General features: G+C 43.2%; 3 protein-coding genes across 3 annotated transcripts; all 3 read left to right on the top strand.

Annotated features, from left to right (window-relative positions):
- Window positions 1-2181: 2181 nt before the first annotated feature.
- Window positions 2182-7170, top strand: LOC133501017 (protein TsetseEP-like). The gene is made up of 2 exons (XM_061820390.1): window positions 2182-2451; window positions 5053-7170. The coding sequence occupies exon 2, from the start codon at window positions 5334-5336 to the stop codon at window positions 6081-6083; it is 750 nt and encodes a 249-aa protein (XP_061676374.1). The 5' UTR covers window positions 2182-2451; window positions 5053-5333; the 3' UTR covers window positions 6084-7170.
- A 686-nt stretch (window positions 7171-7856) lies between these two features.
- Window positions 7857-9105, top strand: LOC133501206 (protein S100-A11-like). Its single transcript, XM_061820787.1, has 3 exons — window positions 7857-7988; window positions 8580-8734; window positions 8813-9105. The coding sequence occupies exons 2-3, from the start codon at window positions 8618-8620 to the stop codon at window positions 8963-8965; spliced, it is 270 nt and encodes an 89-aa protein (XP_061676771.1). The 5' UTR covers window positions 7857-7988; window positions 8580-8617; the 3' UTR covers window positions 8966-9105.
- A 9710-nt stretch (window positions 9106-18815) lies between these two features.
- On the top strand, window positions 18816-19786 carry LOC133501287 (protein S100-A9-like). Its single transcript, XM_061820933.1, has 3 exons — window positions 18816-18874; window positions 19083-19266; window positions 19358-19786. The coding sequence occupies exons 2-3, from the start codon at window positions 19132-19134 to the stop codon at window positions 19724-19726; spliced, it is 504 nt and encodes a 167-aa protein (XP_061676917.1). The 5' UTR covers window positions 18816-18874; window positions 19083-19131; the 3' UTR covers window positions 19727-19786.
- Window positions 19787-20023: the final 237 nt, after the last annotated feature.

Genomic DNA, 20023 nt, shown 5'->3' with positions numbered 1-20023 from the left:
AAAGTGATTTTAAATGACACGAATATTTGGCCAATATACAGCGGCCGACCTAATTATCTAAGACAAGGGTCACCGACGCGGTGCCCGCGGGCGAATGGTAGCCCATGAGGACCATATAAGGTTCCTGCTCAGTATGTTCTAAAAATACCATAGGCCACAAATTGTTACTATTATTTGTGATTTAAATTCTGAATCTGACTTGCGTACGTGAATTGAAATTTTAAAATACCTGTAATGTCATTTACTACAATAAATTAAAACAAAAATATTTTATGTACGTGTAATGAACCCTTCATACAATCGATGGTTGCTGAGTCCTGATCTAACACGTCACCAGTTTTCTCACTGAATGGCTCACTAGTAAATGGACTGCCTCTGTCTTGTCAGACTGCTGCACCGTGAATATCCAGTTTCCAGAGTAAACCACATTGAAAATTATGCCTCTGCCTCGAAGTCCTGCATTTGGGTCCGCCCCCGTACCATTGGTTCATGACAGAATGAACTGGCCTGAACAGGACCCAGGGGGATAGTCGAGGCATCGCTGGGCACGTCGCTGGGGACGCCGTCCGCCCAAGGACCAAGCATCTTCTGTTCGGGTGGGATCTGTTATATCGTCCTCACCACCGCATATCCTTTTGGACCCGGATTTTTCGGACTTTGAGGAAAACCTAAATTTATATGAACGACTGCCAGACTGTGATTTGGACATTGTGAATTTCCTCTCCCTGTGATCAGTCCCACTCTGTTTGTGTCGCCGCCCGGCGCCTCCAGCTTCTGAGTGCCTTTGCCCTGTAGGTTCGAGTCCTCGTCCTCCAATTCTTTTTGGGGAACCCGCTTGGCCCCCTTTTGCCTCCTGCAGCGCAGTGAGGCCGACTCCTCGGCCACCCCACGCTCCCGTTCAGGCGGGGTGACGACTCCACGGCCGCCTCCCGCTCCTGTCCCGGCGGCGGAAACAGGCATACTGCTGCCTAAAGTTCCTGTCGAGGCAGTGGCAAAGGCTCGTCAGCCACCTCACGTTCCTGTCCCGGCAGTGGTGACGGCTTATCGGCCGCCGCACGTTCCTGTCCAGGTGGAGGAGAAGGCTCGACGGCTATCGCACGTTCCTGTCCAGGTGGTGGCGAAGGCTCGTCGGCTGCCTCATGTTCCTGTCCAGGTGGCGGCAAAGGCTCGTCGGCCACCTCACGTCCTGGCCGACCTTCTGACCTGCCTGACTGGACGCCTCGCTTTTGGTGGTCTGGACGGTCGCCAGACATCCTGAGGGTTGGAGGGGTTTGTGTTTGTTTTTGGGGGTTTGTTGCGTCTGGGATCCGCGCCTTAGGGGGGTTTTGTCATGAGCAAGGCTTAGCCACTACCAGGAGGGGCGTGGTCGGGCCACTGCTCTGGGCGGTGTCATCTCTGATACCTGTTGCTGGTCACAGCTGTTTCCCATGAGGGACTGTGATTAGACCAAGTACTTAAGTTGGAGTTGTGTCACTGGCATTTGCCAGTTCGTTGCTTTGTGTTAGTGAGTATACTTCACCGCATCCCGGGTTACTCTGCTATTTAGCTTCTTAGTCATCGAACCCTGATTCTTGTTTTTTGGATCCTGTTTTCTTGGACTGTGGAATTGTGCATCTCTTTTGTTAAGAATGAAACCTACTGACATTATGCCTTCGCCTGGGAGTCCTTCATTTGGGTCCGCCTCCGCACCGCTGGGATGTGACACAACCCAATTAATCCACAGATACAAAGAAAGTACAACAAATAAAGTTAGAAATTGAGTCTGTGTAAAACTGTGCTATGGTACGGGAGAAATATTGAACACATGACGATAAGGGGGCGGTACGGTTCCCCAACTGGCTAGACCGTTGGCCTCACGGTATTGAGGACCAGGGTTCAAATCTCGGCCCCACCTGTGTGGAGTTTCCATGTTCTCCCCGTGCCTGCTTGGGTTTTCTCCAGGCACTGTGATTTCCTCCCACATCCCAAAAACATGCATGTATCGGAGACTATAAATTGCCCCTCGGTGTGATTGTGAGTGTGACTGTTGTCCATCTCTATGTGTCCTGCGATTGGCTGACAACCAGTTCAGGGTGTACCCCTCTCTTGCCCGATGACAGCAGGGATTGGCACCAGCACTCCCGCGACCCACGTGAGGATAGGCGCCTCAGAAAATGGATGGATGGATGAATAAAAGAAGGTGCCAAAAGGCATTGAAAGTCAAGACAACACCAAAAATCTATGAATAATCAAACAGCAATCCAGCCCCTTGTCACTCCTAATGAATGTCACCTGGTTGGTTCAGTCCTATTGCCAAGGCCTGAGTCAGGACGCAGTTCATAATCATTAAAAGCAGAGCGCTGTCCCAAGACTATCGCAAAGTAATTGTTGCAAAACATAATGCTGGTGTTGGTCACAGGTGCATATCTAAGCATCTGAACATTCCAGTGAGCACAGTTGGGAGCATAAGACGTAAGTGGAAAGCCAATCATATCACCATAAATTTGCATTTATCAGGTCACAAATCTTGCAAGGTGTGGTACGGCTAGGATGGTGTAGGGTGTGAAAGTACCCTTTTCCAATGTGCATTCAAAGGCATTCAGTTGTCAGCCCCAGTCCTTTATTGTTCTCTGCTTGGGAGGATGAAGGTTTGTACTCACCATATTGAATCAGAATCATGAGCAGTAAACTGGTTTTCTAGCTTTTCCGTGATTTCTTGGGATTTAGTTTGTCATCTGGTTTCTGTCCTGATTGTACAGGGCTGTTTTAATTCCACTCCGATAAGTGTCGTCTTTAGCCCGCAGAGGTTGTTGTTCTTGAGCATTTCAAATGACTGGTGGTACACACACGTCTTCACAGAAGCTGATGTAATGTCCAAATATTTAGGAGTTTGAGTTTTTTATTTGAGTTGCCAGTCGAAGTTTTAAAGACACTCCAATCTGTGGAGTCTCATCAGTGTTATAGTTCCCTCTTTGCTTCATTGGTCCACTTCTTCACTGCTTTCACCACAGGCTTTGTAGATTTAGGTTTGTGCCTATATTTTGACATTTAGGGAGTCTTTACTGGTCTTTGTGATGAGATGAAGCTCATCCATTTTGTTGGGTCGAGAGCATAGATTTGAGAGTTGAATCAATGGAAGCTGTTTTTGAACTCCTCGGTATTGCAGCCAATCCAGGGCACGAGTTCAATTCCCCATATGCCCTCTGCGTCTGTTCCATGTGCCAAAACAATGCAGTTGCTCCACTGGTTACTAAGAGTGAGAGAGAAAAAAAACCACATTTGTTTCATGCAAGTTGTCAGAAAAGGGTTTGGAAGGCATTACTCCTGTGCGAACAAGTCTCTCCCCATATAGGTGCTGTAAATTGAAAGTAGACATAAATGTTGATCATTCTTTTCCAAAGTCAAAGCAGATGTTGGAAAATGTCAGATTTGTACTCATCACAAAGATAAGCAGTCTGCTTTCATGGAGGCTGACAGAAATCCAAGAATTCAAACTGTTGAGAGGCTGAAACTCTCAGGATTTAAGGAATTTTAACTTTAACTGCCTCTTAACTGACTAATGTCAAAATCATTCATCCATCCATCCATCCATCCGTCCATTAACTGAGCCACTTATCCTCACAAGGGTCACGGGCATGCTGGAGCCTATCCTCGTTATCATCAGGCAGGAGCCTGATTCCCAGTGATTGGCAGGGAATCAGTTCAGGGTGTACCCTGCCTCCTGCCCAATGATAGCTGGGATTGGCTTCAGCACTCCTGCGACCCTTGTGAGGATAAGCAGCTAAGTAAATGGATGGACAGATGGATAATTAATGCATGTTTTTGGGATGTGGAAGGAAACCTAAGTGCGTAGAGAAAATCCATGTGGGCACGGGGAGAACATGAAGACCCTGTTCCTCAGAACTGCTAAGCAGTTGGCCACTGTGCCAAAATCATTGTCAATTAATTTAATGCTCAATTAATTGATAGATTGTCGCACCTCTATTCCATTCCACAAATCAAATCGGGTGAGGCAATCACATGGTTGTCTTTGTTAGTCTTTGCGTTCTTGTCAAAGTGACTCATTTATGTGAAGAGTGGCCGAAAGAAATGAATGAATCAGTAGCTTGCAACTCATATTATTATTTCATATCACAAAAACGAATGGCTTTGTCATGCCTTGTTGTCTGTGTCTGGCTAAATGTGGAATTATCAACCCACATTTAACTTGATAAAACCCTTATGGCTGACAACGAGTTGCAGATGTATTTTGTTGTTGCTTTGGATTTGCATATATGTCCACATCACCCCTATTTGGTCACAATAAGTAATAAGTAATATTTCCTTTGAGTTTTGGAGACACTACACAATTTACCTCTTTGGGGGGAGACTTGCTGAGCACCAGGGAAATGCCTTCCAGACCTTTTTCTGACAACTTGCATGAAACAAATGTTTGGGTTTTTTTTTGTCTCACCCTTACTAACCAATGGGGCAACTGAAAATATATATGTTCATTTTTTGGCAGCTGTGGCTCATTCGGGGGAGCAGGTTGTCCAATGGCCAAAGGGTAACTGGTTTGAAACCCTGCCACGACTGTCCACATATCAAAGTGTCCAAGGGCAAGACAGTGAACCCTAATTTGCTCCCAGTGAGCCTGGCAGTGCCTTGCATGGCACCAGTCACCCATTTGTGTATGAATGAGTGTGTGTGAGTGGGTAAATGTGAGACTTTGTAAAGTGCTTTGGGCACTGTCATGGGTTAGAGAAAGTGCTGTGTACCCTAAGTGCAGCCCATTTATTAGTTTACCATTCAGTGAGAAAACTGTTGACGTGTTAGATAATAAGTTCGGCCGCTGTATATTGGCCAAATATTTGTGTCATTTAAAATCACTTTATAGGATTAAAAGACACATACAAATATTAAAACATAGATACAGCAAATTAGTATACGACACAGGAATCAAAATGATACAAAAAAAATGGACATAATGAAGTAAACCTATTTACATGCAAAAGAATTACTGAACTTTGTATCATGAACCAACTGGGTCAATAGCTGTGAAGAAACCCATTCAATGAATCCATTCGATTTCAGGTGCAATACTCGGCCAGGACAGCAAGCATCAGGGTCCCCAATGGGGCATTCGGCTGGACGTCCTCGAGGAGGAACCCAAAGGCGAAGCAGGAACCAGACGGGAGCAGGCGACAGCTCTGGCCGAAGACCTCCCAGGAGGTGGTCGTGAGGCGGCTGCGGATCAGTCGTCCGCGAGGCTAGGTCGGGGATCGGTCACATCTGAGTTTTGATTGTGAGGAGGCCCGGGATTGGTCGCCACCGAGGCTTGGTCGGGGCGGCCAGGAATCGGTCGCCCTTGAAGCATGGTCATCAGATGGCTGTGGACTGGTCGCCATCAAAGCAGGAGGGGGAGGTGGCCGCCGTCGAGACAAGGGTGTGAGGCGTCTGTATACCTGTCATTGTCGAGACAGGAACGTGAGATGGAAGAATACCTGTCGCTACCACTACCGGGAGAGGAACGTGTGTCGGCTGAGGATCCTTCCCCGCCGCCAGGAGAGGAACGTGAGGCAGCTGACGAGCCTTCGCCGCCACCAGGACAGGAACGTGAGGTGGCCGACGAGCCTTTGCCGCCACCTGGACAGGAGAGTGAGGCAGCCGATAAGCCGTCCCCACCGCCGGGACAGGAACGTGAGGTGGCTGACGAGCCTTTGCCACTGCCTCGACAGGAACTTGAGGCAGCAGTGTGCCTGTTTCCGCCGCCGGGACAGGAGCGGGAGGCAGCCGTTGAGTCGTCACCCCTGCCTGAACGGGAGCGTGGGGTGGCCGAGGAGTCGGCGTCACCGCGCAGCAGGAGGCAAAAGGGGGCCAAGCGGGTTCCCAAAAAAGAATTGGAGGACGAGGACTCGAACCTACAGGGCAAAGGCACTCAGAAGCTGGAGGCGCCGGGCGGCGACACAAACAGAGTGGGACTGATCACAGGGAGAGGAAATTCACAGTCATTGTCCAAATCACAGTCTGGCAGCCGTTCATATAAATTTAGGTATTCCTCAAAGTCTGAAAAATCCGGGTCCAAAAGGATATGCGGTGGTGAACGGGTCATGGTCGGAACTTAGCCGTGACGCACAGGCGGTAAGGATGACCAGGCAGGAGAGGACGATATAACAGATCCCACCCGAACAGAAGATGCTTGGTCCTTGGGCGGACGGCGTCCCCAGCGACGTGCCCAGCGATGCCTCGACTATCCCCCTGGGTCCTGTTCAGGCCAGTTCATTCTGTCATGAACCAATGGTACGGGGGCGGACCCAAATGCAGGACTTCGAGGCAGAGGCATAATTTTCAATGTGGTTTACTCTGGAAACTGGATATTCACGGTGCAGCAGTCTGACAAGACAGAGGCAGTCCATTTACTAGTGAGCCATTCAGTGAGAAAACTGGTGACGTGTTAGATCAGGACTCAGCAACCATCGATTGTATGAAGGGTTCATTACACGTACATAAAATATTTTTGTTTTAATTTATTGTAGTAAATGACATTACAGGTATTTTAAAATTTCAATTCACGTACGCAAGTCAGATTCAGAATTTAAATCACAAATAATAGTAACAATTTGTGGCCTATGGTATTTTTAGAACATACTGAGCAGGAACCTTATATGGTCCTCATGGGCTACCATTCGCCCGCGGGCACCGCGTCGGTGACCCTTGTCTTAGATAATTAGGTCGGCCGCTGTATATTGGCCAAATATTCGTGTCATTTAAAATCACTTTATAGGATTAAAAGACACATACAAATATTAAAATAAAGATACAGCAAATTAGTATACGACACAGGAATCAAAATGATACAAAAAAAAAATGAACATAATGAAGTAAACCTATTTACACTTTGAACTTTGTATCATGAACCAACTGGGTCAATAGCTGTGAAGAAACCCATTCAAGGAATCCACTCAATTTCAGGTGCAATACTTGTAAGCACTACCTCTCACCTCCTTTGCTCTTTGTATGTACATACAAAGGTCATTGATTCAGACATGCTATTAATTCAGTGAAGGGTTGCGGAGTGTTTGTATTGCTAACAGGTTGTACAAGTTTTACTTAACACCTTGCCAGACGATTGCTTCTTCATGTCAAATTCTGTACTGACAGAACACGGACAAGTTGTAGAAGTTTTACTTAACACTTTGTCAGCTAACTCAAAAGGAAACACGATTGCTTCTTCAAGTCAAAATCTGGAATGATGTCCTTTTCTATCCTGGTGGTGCAGCAGCCACGTAATTAGACTTCACCTTAAATTACCTTGACTTTAATTAATGCTGTCTCCTGAAGGTGAAATTGTCAAACCTTTAAACACAGCACACATTGTTTACATTTTCAACACAGTCAGACTTGACTGTCTTTAGATTATGTTAGGTCCATGAGCTGGCTACTGTGAGAAGCAGCCAGAAAACTGCAGAAAAATCAGATGAGCAAAGAGACAGCTTTGTAACAGGTTCTGAGGAAAAACTGTAAAGTGCCAGCAAAGCAAAGTGTGAAAAGAATAAAAAACCATACAGGGCATACAAGATGACCAGAGGAAGTTTCAAGAGAAGTGAACTGATGGCATCAACAAACCTACAGGTTTTACCTACTGTAATTCCTTGTCAGAAAATTTAAAAGGAAATTGAGACAACCACTCCCTAATTCAAAGGAATTTGTAACAATGGCCGTTATTGACCAACCACATTATGAAACTACAAACTCATTTTTTTATAAATTCAATTTCTCTTCCAATTCCAGTTCTCTCCTCCAGTTATAAAGGCAGAACAATTCACAATGCTTTCTTTTCACAAACATTGACCACCAAACAAAGATGGTAAGACCTGTAGGGAGTTACACCTGATCAGAGAATGAATCATCAAATCAGAAATCAGATCCTCAGACGAGTATATAAAGGTACTCGCCTCACTCTTCAGCCTCATCACACACTGACATTGCTGGAGAACCAGAGAAGAATCACTTCAACTGATAAACATACCGTGAGTATTAATGGAATTTGAAGTACTGTATATATCCGTGTGTGTGTGGAGGCGTGTACATATTTGTATGTATACAATATATAGGTTACACCACAGCCTCCCTAAAGTAACCACATATATGATTTCCAAAATAATCTTATATAATCTTCTTTTTGCCTTTGAGTTGATCTATTCTAGACCATTTTGGTATTCATCAAAGCGTTTGACTCAGTTTTGTCAATTGGTGACTTTGCAGTGTGCTAACTTTTAGAAAATCCGAATTATAAACTGTAAAGGTTATTAATATTGGATTACGTAGATATACTTGTATTCATCGAGCTCAAGCGCCTTTAAAAAAAACTTAAATAAAATAAATCTGGAATATGATTTACAGTCGAACAGGGTGGGATATTCTCATTCAAATTAGCCATTGTTATATGAATCAGTGAATTTTAGCCAGCTGTAACTTTAACCTGTACCTTAGTCCTAACCCGAACCCCAAATCTTAATCCTGCCACACCACCAGGACATTTTCAAGCCTTCCCCGTTTCAAAAAATTCAGCTGAACATGTGGCATTTTTCAATCATTTCTCTCCTGTTCCTCCACAACAGTTACCGAGACACGATTTGTTAGACTCCCCCAAGTAGCCATGAACAATCGATTGCAGTGCATGGAGAGGTTGGTGGAGCTCTTTGAGCAATATTCGGGCGATGACAACGCTCTGGACAGGAAGGAGTTTAGAGCAATGATGGAAAAAGAGCTCCAGGTACTGTACATAATTCAGAAAGCAGATCTTGTTGTCTGTTGGTTCTTTTTCTCCAAAAGCTCCATTTGTGTTCCACAGGGAAAAGTCGATACAAGCGACGTCGACAAGATCTTTGGCAAGCTGGATAAGAACGACGACGGCAAACTCGATTTGGACGAGTACATCAAAATCATAGGTCTACTGATAAAACATATCCACTGCAAAAAGACTGGCAAGGGATGTGGCAAGTGAAAGGGTAACAATTAGGTCATCAGTCATATGTCATCATTAACAAACATGTAGGTGAAAGCTATGCACCTGTTTAACTTGTTTCTCCTGATGTTGTCAATAAAACATTGGCGCTAAATTAAAAAACTGTGATGATCAATCAAGATGAATCCTCTCTCTGTTTATTATTGTTGACACAAAATTGACATAACCCCATTTGATATTCCTTCTTTTATTGGTCATTATATTAAAAGAACGGTCAGAAATGATACATCATCTTATCTCGTGTCTTATCACACATAGACATATCATTAGTTGCCATAAGAAGTCATCACAAGTCCTTTTATATAGAGCATGTAATGCAGTGGTTCTTGAACTTTTTACACCAGGTATATCGAGGGCCTGCAACTTATCACAGAAAACAGATCCAATAACCTTTGTAATTCACACTGCTTTACGGCCCCGCTATATTGAGGATTTTTTGGGTTTTTTTGTATTACAGTTGTTTCTCACCTGCAGTTTTTAGCTGTTGCTGTTGCACTCTCTCACTATAGTGTGTTTCAATGTGTTTGTATTGCTTTAGGTGTTTATAGAGGGGTACATCCTGAACCAGTTCCCAGGCAATCGCAGGGCACACAGAAACATACGGTCACACTCACATTCACACATAGAGGAAATTTAGAGTATTTAATTAATGCATGCGACACAGTGGTGCAACTGTAAAGCATTGGCCTCACAGTTCCGAGTTCCAGGGTTCAATCCTGGCCCCGCCTGTCTGAGGTTTGTATGTTCTCCCCATGCCTGCGTGGGTTTTCTCCCACATCCCAAAAAGATGCAACATTAATTGGAGACTCTAAATTGCCCCTAGGTGTGATTGTGATAGTGACTTGTCGGTCTCTGCGTGCCCTCGCGATTGGCTGGCAACCATTTTAAGGTGTACCCTGCCTCCTGCCCGATGACAGCTGGGATTGTCTTCAGCACTCCCGTGACCTTTGTGAGGATAAGCGGCGAAGAAAATGAATGGATGGATGGATGGATGGATGGATGGATGGATAATTAATCCACGTTTTTTGGATGTGGGAGGAAACCGGAGTGCATGGAGAAAACCCACGCAGGCACAAGGATAACATGCAAACTCCACACAGTTGGGGCCGAGATAGTACCCTGGTCTTTAGAACCGTGAGGCAGACGTAACCACTGTTCCAAAATCATTGTCATTTAATTTAAAGCTTGATTAATTGAAAAATTGTCGCACCTCTATTCCATTCACAAACCAAATCGGGTGAGGCAATCATATGGTTGCGCACACAGTCTTTGCATTCTTACCAAAGGACTCATTTATGTGAAGAGTGGCCGAAAGGAATGGATGAATCAGCAGCTTGCAACACATATTAACATTTCATATCACAAAAATGAAAGGCTTTGTCATACCTTGTTGCCTTGTTATCTGTGTCTGACTAAATGTGGAATTATCAACCCCCATTTAACTTGATAAAACACCTTACGGTAAGTTGCAGATGTATTTTGTTGTTGTTTTGGATGTGCGTATATGCTAACATCAGCCCTATTTGGTTGTCATAAGTAACTGCAAAATGTGCATCCTTTGGGGTGCATGCTTAATTCTCTCTCAATCTCTCTCTCTCTCTCACACACACACACATACACACCTAAACACACGCACACACACACACACAAACACACGCAAACACATATGCACACATACACACACACACACACACACCAACTACGGTCTGGTCAAGGAACTGTTTTTTCAATCAATAATTTCAGTAAATCGAGCAACTCGTGTTTCTGTAAGTCCTTATCCATGTTTTGTTTTTTGCACTTTAAAAGTGATGGATATGTGTTGACTCCCTTTTAACATGAGTTTGAATGTGATTGGTTACTTTTGAATACTAGTACATGCCATGTGCACCCTTATGCAACCGCAATTTTTTAACTTGTTTATTGCTACCTTCCAAGAATCGATTGACAGGTTTTAGGTCTCTTAATGGTGGAAAAGGTTTTTAAATGATTTATCGTTGTCTCTCTTTTTTTTAAACAACTACCATAATTTCCCTACTATATGGCGCACCGTATTATTAGGCGCACCTTCGATGAATGGGCTATTTTAAAACTTTTTTTCTCATATAAGGCGCACCATATTATAAGGCACAGAGAATAGACGCTACAGGAGAGGCTGGGGTTGCGTTATGCATCCATTAAATGGACCTGCATTAAAGGCTCAATATTGATCCATATGTAAAGTGCTTGTAAGTGATTATAAGGCGCACCGTCGACTTTTGAGAAAATTAAAGGCCTTTAGGTGCACCTTATAAATACGGTAGTCACTTTAAACTGCATAAATTTTTGTAAACTCTGTCCCCTTTACACAATGGTCATTACACCGGACTTTTGTTCTGTTACAGGGGTTTTGTCACGAGCCACATTTTAATTACGGTTCCCCTCAGAGGGCTGTTATGACTGTGAAACCATAAAAATCTAGAATAGCCTCATAATGCATCTATCCATTTTCTTAGTCACTTAGCCTCACAAGGTTCACGGGAGTGCTGGAGCCTATCCCAGCTATCAACGGGCAGGAGGAAGGATGCACCCTGAACTGGTTGCCATCCAATCGCAGGGCACATAGAGATAAGTAGCCGCATTCACGATCACACTTAGGGCCAATTCAGAGTGTCTAATTAAGGTTGCATGGTTTGGGGATGTGGGAGGAAACCGGAGTGCCCGGAGAAAACCCACTCAGGCATGGGGAGAACATGTAAACTCCACACAGGCGGGTCTGTCATCGAACCCGGGACCTCAGAACTGTGATTGCCTCATCATACTTGCACGGAATTTATGAACCTGTTTTGGAATCAGAAATCAAGTCTAATGGGTGTTTCAATGATTGTTCATGTTTTGTCACACAAAAATGGCAATCGTTTCTCAACGTTATCATTTATGACATATAACAATCTGATATTTTCACAAGAATCATGGAAGTTGAGACATGATTTGCCTTTGCGGGCTGCATAATTATTGTGACGGGCCGGATCTGGCCCCCGGCCTTGCGTTGGACACCTGTGTTCTATTAGTTATTTCATAATGCTAGAGGACTCTGCATGTTTTTGCACAATTGTCAAAAAAAAAAAATTGGACCGCCGTTACCACATTGCTTGAAACCTTTTACACAGTGAGTGTTTTCATATTACTACGAGTTATTCAGAATTAACAAGATGGCACCTGCATGGCTCTTGGGATCAGTGATGCACTCTCTCGTATTGTCTTTGTTTTTGTCATTTTCTTCCGGCCCTATCTAGTAACTGAACCATGATGGATTCATGTTTATGCATTTTTCTGCACTGTCAATTTGAAATAATGTGCTGTTTTTGAATAAATTGATACACATTTTGAACAGGATGAATTAAAATGTCATTTATCAATTATTAAAATAATCATGAACTGCTGCCTGAAAATAGAGTCCAACTCTCACAACAGATGGAGGTTGGACCCAAGACCAGTCGAAGGCTGAGAGATTGTAATGAAAAGTTTCCTAAAAAAAGGGAAAAGTAGATAGTCTTTGAGTGGTGCTGTGGAGGCAGCCGGTGACGAGTGCAGGTAGCTGGTTTGGCAGTGTGGTAGTGATGGGCAAATGAAACTGAGGATTTGGACCTTATCTCAATCGTCCTGCAGCGAAGTGATTCGAAACACCGTGTCGGAGCTTGTATCAAAACACCAGTGTCACAATACCATCTTCGCTGTTTTGCTTTGCACTTAGCACACCATCCACCCATCCAACCATTTTCTGACTCGCTTATCCTCACAAGGGTCACGGGGAGTACTGGAGCCTATCCCAACTGTCAATGAAGTGGTTGTCGGCCAAAAACTGGGCACATGGAGACAACCAGTTGCACTCACAATCACACTTAGGGGCAATTTAGAGTGTTGCATGTTTTTGTGATGTGGGAGGAAACCGCAGTGCCGGGAGAAAACCCATGCAGGCACGGGGAGAACATGCAAACTCCACACAGGCAGGTCCGGGATTGAACCCAGGATCTCAGAACTGTGAGGCTAACGCTTTCCAGCTGAGCTCCCATGCCACCCCATTTGCGCTTCCTTCCTTTAAAATGTTTTGAAGCTTAAAATTGACTCATCCCATTCTGAGCCAATGACAGCCTGACAGATTCGCCAGATATGAGTGATGTGGCACCATACTCGCTGTATAAAATGCACCATTGAGGAGATAAGACATTTGGAAAAGTGAGAGTATTTTGGCAAGTCAACCACACATGTCCACGAATGACAAACTGTTATTTTTATAGGTTTTCCTTAACAACACAACACACGCATGCACACACAAACAGTAACAAAAAAAAAGTTTCTGAATTCACACTGAATGATGATTTGCAACGTTGGAAGGATCTCTTACGCTGTTTGGGACTTTTAGTATAGTTTTTAATTAAAGCTCAAACGTTTAAATAAACCCTTCCCCACATTTAATATTTAAAATAACTTGCATTGCTCCATCCTTTTCCCAAGCTGCTTATGCTCACAATGGTCACAGGAGTGCCGGAGCCTAACCCAGCTAACTTCGGGCAAAAGGTGGACGACACCTTGAACTGGTTGCCAGTATCACGAAGCGGGAATCAATCCCTCGCTGAAGTCAGTGACCCGATTTGCATTTGTTCTTTAGGTTAATATGTGTTAATGTGTTTAAGAGTACCACAGAGAGCATCTGCAATTTTGCTTGTGATGACGATTTAATCATTATTTGGTATGAATGAACAAAACATGTTAGGGAATATAAATACTGAAGTGAACTTTTATTGATGTCATGGGAAACAGCGTCAGTGTTTCAGTCCTGTTCTCGAGAGGTTGCTATGGCTTCAGTTCTCTGCTAGATGTCCCTCGGCAAGGATCTTGGAGGGAGCACTAAAGAAATGGAGGGATACGGAGGGAAGGAAGCACACAAGGAATTGAGTAGGGTTACTTCAAGTCTGAGTAACCGTAGTTCCACTGTAGAAGCGTTGATACTCTGGTAGATGGTATCCAGGCAGCCTTGAAAGCAGGTGTTAGCGAGGAAGAACCAAAGAAAGAAAGAAAGAATGAAAGAAAAAAAAAAAGAAGGGTGCCGGGGGAGCGCCAAACAGGCTCCAGCACTTGAACTGCAGGATGGCTCATGACACGAACGTCACGAGTGGTTCCACTGGATTGGTGAACAGTATCTGATGAGGAAGTCTGGCTGACAAATATAAATGGGTCACACAAGCGATTACTCGGAAATCAAAGTCGCGAGCACAAAGTAGCCCAGCATAATGGTATACATTAAAGAGCTGTTGTTTAAAAGTAAAAAAAAAAACAAAACGTTGCATTAAAACTACTTTGCCAAGTACAATTTATCCCAAAGGTTACTTTAGTAACTATAATGGAGTAAATGTCGTGTGTTCCTACCACCTCTGACTACACGATCTAATCCAGGCCCTATAAACGGCTGACAGATATTATTTTACTGTACCGGCTAACTCTTTATAATATAAAAATTGTACACTAATATAACATTTATTCAGCAGCAGAGTCATGGTTTCACAATAATACAAGTTAGCGGTAAACAAGCATATAACTACACCTTTCAAGGAAATCCCTCTTAAGGGACAGTCAAAATTATACCTGCCATGGCAACCCGAGACGACCTGTTTTTAGTCTGTCTCCAAAATACAAAGTCAAAGGACTTCAGAGGGAAATGCACCAGCATGAGAAAAAGAAAAAAAAAGAAAAATCAAAGCCAATTATGTGAAACAAAGGCCACGTTGCATAATTACTCATTTTTGTCAGGGAATACAAGCTGTTTGTTATGTGCTCAGTTATACACCTCACAGCTGAAGGGGCAACCCTTGGGGAAAAAACAAAACAAAAGAAAGCAATGTTTTGTTTTACAGAAAGTAATCATTTTATGTGCCTTGAACCCACGACCATTGATTTGAGAAGGTAAATAAAGTATGGGAGACACCAAGTGAGTGTTATTTTGATGATAGTAGGTGTACAGCTGGAGAAACTCCCTTTATCCTCAGCAGTCATGACTCATGCAAGTGGTTTCGTTGGACTCCAATTGGACTCAGCATAAACTGTACTGGAAGCAAAACAAGTGGTGAAACCAGTCTAGGTGGAGTGTGAAACTTTACTCACATTTAAATAGTATGCGTGTGCGTGCCAGATGAATTGGAGTAACCATCCATTCCAATATAAGACGATGCATCTCGCTGGAGTCTGTCTGACATCTGTGGAGAGTCGCACAGCTCATCTCACCTACTGAACATAAAGTGAGTGCTCAAAGAAGTTGTGTGGTGGAGTTTAGAGGGGAGATGCTGGATGCATTTTGTCAAAAAAAAACCCAAAACAAAACAAAAAAAAAACCAACCACAAAAGTAATTGCCAGCTATGTTCAAATCAATTGTTTTATTTTTAAGAGAATGTCTCTTGTTTGTCCAAAACATTTCCAGGAAAAGACATTTCCCCAACCCGAGGAGCAATGGGCCGTCTGGATGAAGTCATTATAAAGTTGTCCGACCTCTTTACGGAATACAACGTTGACGATGGCAAAAAACGTTTGGACAAGGAGGAGTTCAACGCCTTGCTGCAGAAAGAAGTCAACATTGACAACTTTCAAGTGAGGGACTGTCGCCAACGCAATGAACATGGGACGCATTTGCAAGCATGTCCAGTATTCTGTGTGACTTGATGATTTCTTGATTTGGGGTTTCACAGGGAAACATCACTATGGAGAATATCACGGCCATGTTTCAGCATGTGGACAAGAACAAGGATGGCGAGGTTAAACTCCTTGACTTCTGCAGAGCTGTTTCTCAGCTGGTAGTTTTGTACCACCGCAAGAGACAGGGTCATGAAGATTAGAACAAAAAAAAAAAAAATCATAGTCATATGATCGGGGATAACTATGTTGTTGTTATCATAGTGCTGGAAGTGACTACAAAGAATTTATTTCATGTGGGTTTGTTACAAAGTTGCTGGCCTTGACTTTCTGTATGTTTCTTTTCAAGCCAGGAAGTAAATAAAAAATAAATAAATACATAAAATAATTTTTGGTGTTCCTGGGATTTTATTGCAGTGGTTCTGAAACATTTTTGAACATGTATTGGAAGAATGAACGACAACAATTCACAACCGCTCAACAAAAAAAAAAATGTGTAACTTAAAAAACATAACATTTAAAACAAAATTGTAAAAATATAATAATACTCAGGCGGCATGGTGACTCACCTGGTAAAGCGTTGGCCTCACAGTTCTGAGGTCCCGGGTTCAATCCCAGCCCTCCCTGTGTGGAGCTTGCATGTTCTCCCCGTGTCTGCATGGGTTTTCTCTGGACACTCCATTTCCTTCCATATCCCAAAAACATGGAGCGCGACTGTTGTCTGTCTCCATGTGCCCTGTGATTGACTGGCAACCAGCTCAGGGTGTACCCTGCATCCTGCCCATTGACAGCTGGGATAGGCTCCAGTACGCTCCCCGACCCTTATGAGGATAAGCGGCAAAGAAAATAGGGTAAAATAGCGCATAAAATTTGAGGATATAGTAGGATTTTAATACTTTAAGTTAATTTTTCATTAGTTTTGACTATTATTTTTCAAATTCATCCATCTATCCATTTTCTGAGTCACTTATCCTCACAAGGGTCACGGGGAGTGCTGGATCCAATCCCAGCTGTCATCGGGCAGGAGGCGGGGTACACCGTGAACTGGTTGCCAGCCAATCGCACGGCACATCGAGACTCACAGTCACACCTGGGCAACTTTTTCGTGTCCAATTAATGTTGCATGTTTTTGGGATGTGGGAGGAAACCGGAGTGCCGGAGCAGAAAACCCACACAGGCTCGGGGAGAACAAAACTCCATGCAGGCGGGTCCTGGGATTTGAACCAGGGACCTCAGAACTGTGAGGCCAACATTTTTCCATCTGCTCCACCATGCCACCCATTTCAAATTCAGTTTGTTTTAATTATTTTTAGGTCAGGTTTGTTAGCTTTTATTAGTTTTTTGAAAGATTATTTGTTTTAGTTTATTTTTTTATTAGTTTCAATATTGTTTTTTGTTTTTTATTTGAGGTACTTGTGAACTGTGAGAGTAAAAAATAAGAAGATCACAATGAGCATTTATGATAACAACTCAACATAAAATACCATTTTAAACAAACTATTTTTTATCTTGCTTAACAATAATCCACAAATCGAATACAGATACTGTATAGCAGTCCAAAGAATTTGAACTGCAATACGTGCAATGAATAATATTGCTTGTAAGATTAGATTAGATACATCAAATTTTTACAGTAAAACCTTTCATGAGATAGGGTGTAGTAATGTAAAGTAAAATGTGGTTATATGTTTAACCGAACAAAAAACTCAAGCTCTTATTTGTTTGTTTTCCTTCCATTGTTGCTAAGATGCAAACCTCTGAAGTGAATTTTCAGGTTTGTGACAAGCTAGATAGAAAGCAAGCTTGCTTTTGCCTCCTGCATCTTGAGTGAAAGTGCATCCAGTCTGTTTTATCCGTGGTTGTGGTTGACTCTGTGAGTATTGTGACAAAGGTTTTCAGTGCTTTGAAAATGTCTTGTTGCTGCAGTCGTTCAATGACCTGCTGAGTCAGCCAGACAAATTCCACGTCTGCTTTCACATCTGCCTTTCGTGGTTGAAACAACAGCATTTTGAGACTTTTGGCAGTTGTCAGTTTCTTTGAGTTTTCCCCAAAAGGTGCTCAATCAACGTGCAGGTCGGTGGTGGCACTGAGGAGTCAGTTGCCGTTTTAAGGTCACTCACTTTATACTCTTGCCGTTGCCCGGCCGATGACGCCCGCACTGCATCACGTGACTTACACATTGCCTCGTACAGCACCTCCGAGTCGCCTTCTATACGTCTCAAATAAAGTTGCTGCACGGGGAAAGCCACAGAGCTCATCTCCCATGATTGGCTCATTTTGAACACATGCTGTGATGAAGTACTCGCAGGTCCTGCCGGCTCCACGTACCACTGCCTTATTGATCGATTTTGCAGCATTATGAAATATATAATTTGGTCAATAAGGTCCATTTGTTCAAGCACTCGTCTACGGCCACCATTGTTGTTGCTTTGTTCCTTGTTATGGAAAGGAAAGTGAAAATGGCCACCGGAGATGACAACAATGGAACGTGGAAACTCCACACTCTGTCGTCATCCCCAATATCAACCATAGCGACACTTCTGACTTGGGGAATAACTGCAGCACATTTTCAAAATTGAGCATGTCCATTGCACATGAGTATAAAGGCAAACTACGTGCCGGAAACCAAAGTGCCCAGAGATAACCCACACAGGCACGGGGAGAACATGCAAACTCCAAACAGCCAAGGCTGGGATTTGAACCCCAGTCCTCAGAACTGTGAAAGAGATGTGCTAACCAGTTATCAATCGTGCCATCTTGACTTCATCAAAAAATACAGCTTTGCAGCGGTCCTTTAAAAGTTTTTCACAAATGTTGTCCATCAAATCTAGGTTACAAACTCTTCTGTTTTCTCCTGAATCTTCGAGTATTTCTGCTTTTCAATGCTATTTCTTGCAGTGTACACTGTCTTAATTGTAATTTTACTTTCAAATGTTTTTATTTCTTTGTATTTGAATGCTTTTAATCATATAAAACCCATAAATGAGCTAAACAAATAAATTTGCTTTGCTCTGCTTATACCAACTGCACAGATCAACAAAAATAAACCAGCAAAACCTGAATAAGTGGCGCGTGACACATCAGAGAATGAATCATTTGATTGTCTGATTGTTAAAATGCCATTGAGACTTAGTCATCTGGCTTTTGTGTTGTTTGTATAAAAGGATTCCACTTAATTCACACACTGGCCTTGCTGGAGAACCACGCCAGGGAGCCAGACTCAGGATACCGTAAGTACTGCTGGAACTTGTTTTATGTATAAATTGCGTGTGCAACTATCTATCTTTGACATAATCTACATTATGTACATTACCTGTCCATAAATAAATAATGAGGCACATTTGCAACAAGATATTGTGAGTTTTTAACACATCTTATACACATGATGACCATCACTAGGCCTAAACCCTTGATCATAATTCTCATCTGTCCAAACAGATTTTCTCCCCATTTATCAAGAACAGATTTCCCCCCCTCTGATGCAACCATGCCTTACATGCAAGACTGCATTGATAAATTTGTGGATCTCTTTGAAGAGTACTCCAGTGAGGATAGTGACTGTTTGAACAGGGATCAGTTTAAGGCCCTGGTGAGCGACGAAATAAATTCCCCTGATTATAAAGTAAGTGAAAAAACTCAATCCAAGTTCATTCTCAACACAGAATGTGGTTGGATGTCGTCTCCTCGAACTGGATTAATTTTTGTATCCACAGGGAAAACTTGAGCTATGCGACGTCGATGAGGTCTTTGATGAGCTGGATAAGAACAACGATGGCGAGCTCACCTTCCAGGAGTACATCAGTTGCATGGCAAAAATGATTAGATGCCATCGCAAAAAGGCTGGCAGGAAGGGTCGCAAGGGAGGCGGTGGTGGTAGATGGGGCGGTAGAAAAGGGGGTAAAGGACGAGGCAGTGAGAGCGACGATGAAGATCATGGTGGTGGCCCGGGTGGCAAAGGTGGACGAGGAAGGCACAGTGATGATGATGCAGAAGAATCCAGCACTGGCAGGGGCAACAAAGGGGGTGGCGGCAGGGGTTCTAGGGGGGGTGGCAAGGCCGGCAGGGGCGGTTTTGATGAATGATATACCATTAATTCATTCGTGCTTTTCCTTCAGTTTTTGAGCATTGTTAATGCAAGTAAATAAATACAAAACAATAAAGATTAATCAGTTTGGTGATCATGTATGTATGCCCATGTCTTTATTATTGCATTCCCTCCTCAACGGTTATCATGTCATTTTTTTTTATCTCATATAATAAATTATTGTATGCCATGTTGTTATGTCACAGGCAGTATAGTGGAAGAGCCATATCATGCCATGCCATGTTCTCAACTTGCTCTTGCAATGGAAGCTGCCACGGGAGCAAAAAAACATGCC

Source organism: Syngnathoides biaculeatus, chromosome 5 (assembly GCF_019802595.1).
Source record: "Syngnathoides biaculeatus isolate LvHL_M chromosome 5, ASM1980259v1, whole genome shotgun sequence".
Classification (NCBI taxonomy): Eukaryota; Metazoa; Chordata; class Actinopteri; order Syngnathiformes; family Syngnathidae; genus Syngnathoides; species Syngnathoides biaculeatus.
The sequence above is the reverse complement of the archived record's forward strand: the minus strand, read 5'-3'. Positions and strand labels throughout refer to the sequence as shown.

Bases quoted from the DNA above. Each gene is read 5' to 3' on its own strand.
- LOC133501017 (XM_061820390.1), top strand. From the start codon at position 5,334: ATGGTCATCAGATGGCTGTGGACTGGTCGCCATCAAAGCAGGAGGGGG.
- LOC133501287 (XM_061820933.1), top strand. From the start codon at position 19,132: ATGCCTTACATGCAAGACTGCATTGATAAATTTGTGGATCTCTTTGAA. The intron at 19,267-19,357 runs GTAAGTGAAAAA...TTGTATCCACAG, and splicing joins TAAATTCCCCTGATTATAAA to GGAAAACTTGAGCTATGCGA.
- LOC133501206 (XM_061820787.1), top strand. From the start codon at position 8,618: ATGAACAATCGATTGCAGTGCATGGAGAGGTTGGTGGAGCTCTTTGAG. The intron at 8,735-8,812 runs GTACTGTACATA...TGTGTTCCACAG, and splicing joins TGATGGAAAAAGAGCTCCAG to GGAAAAGTCGATACAAGCGA.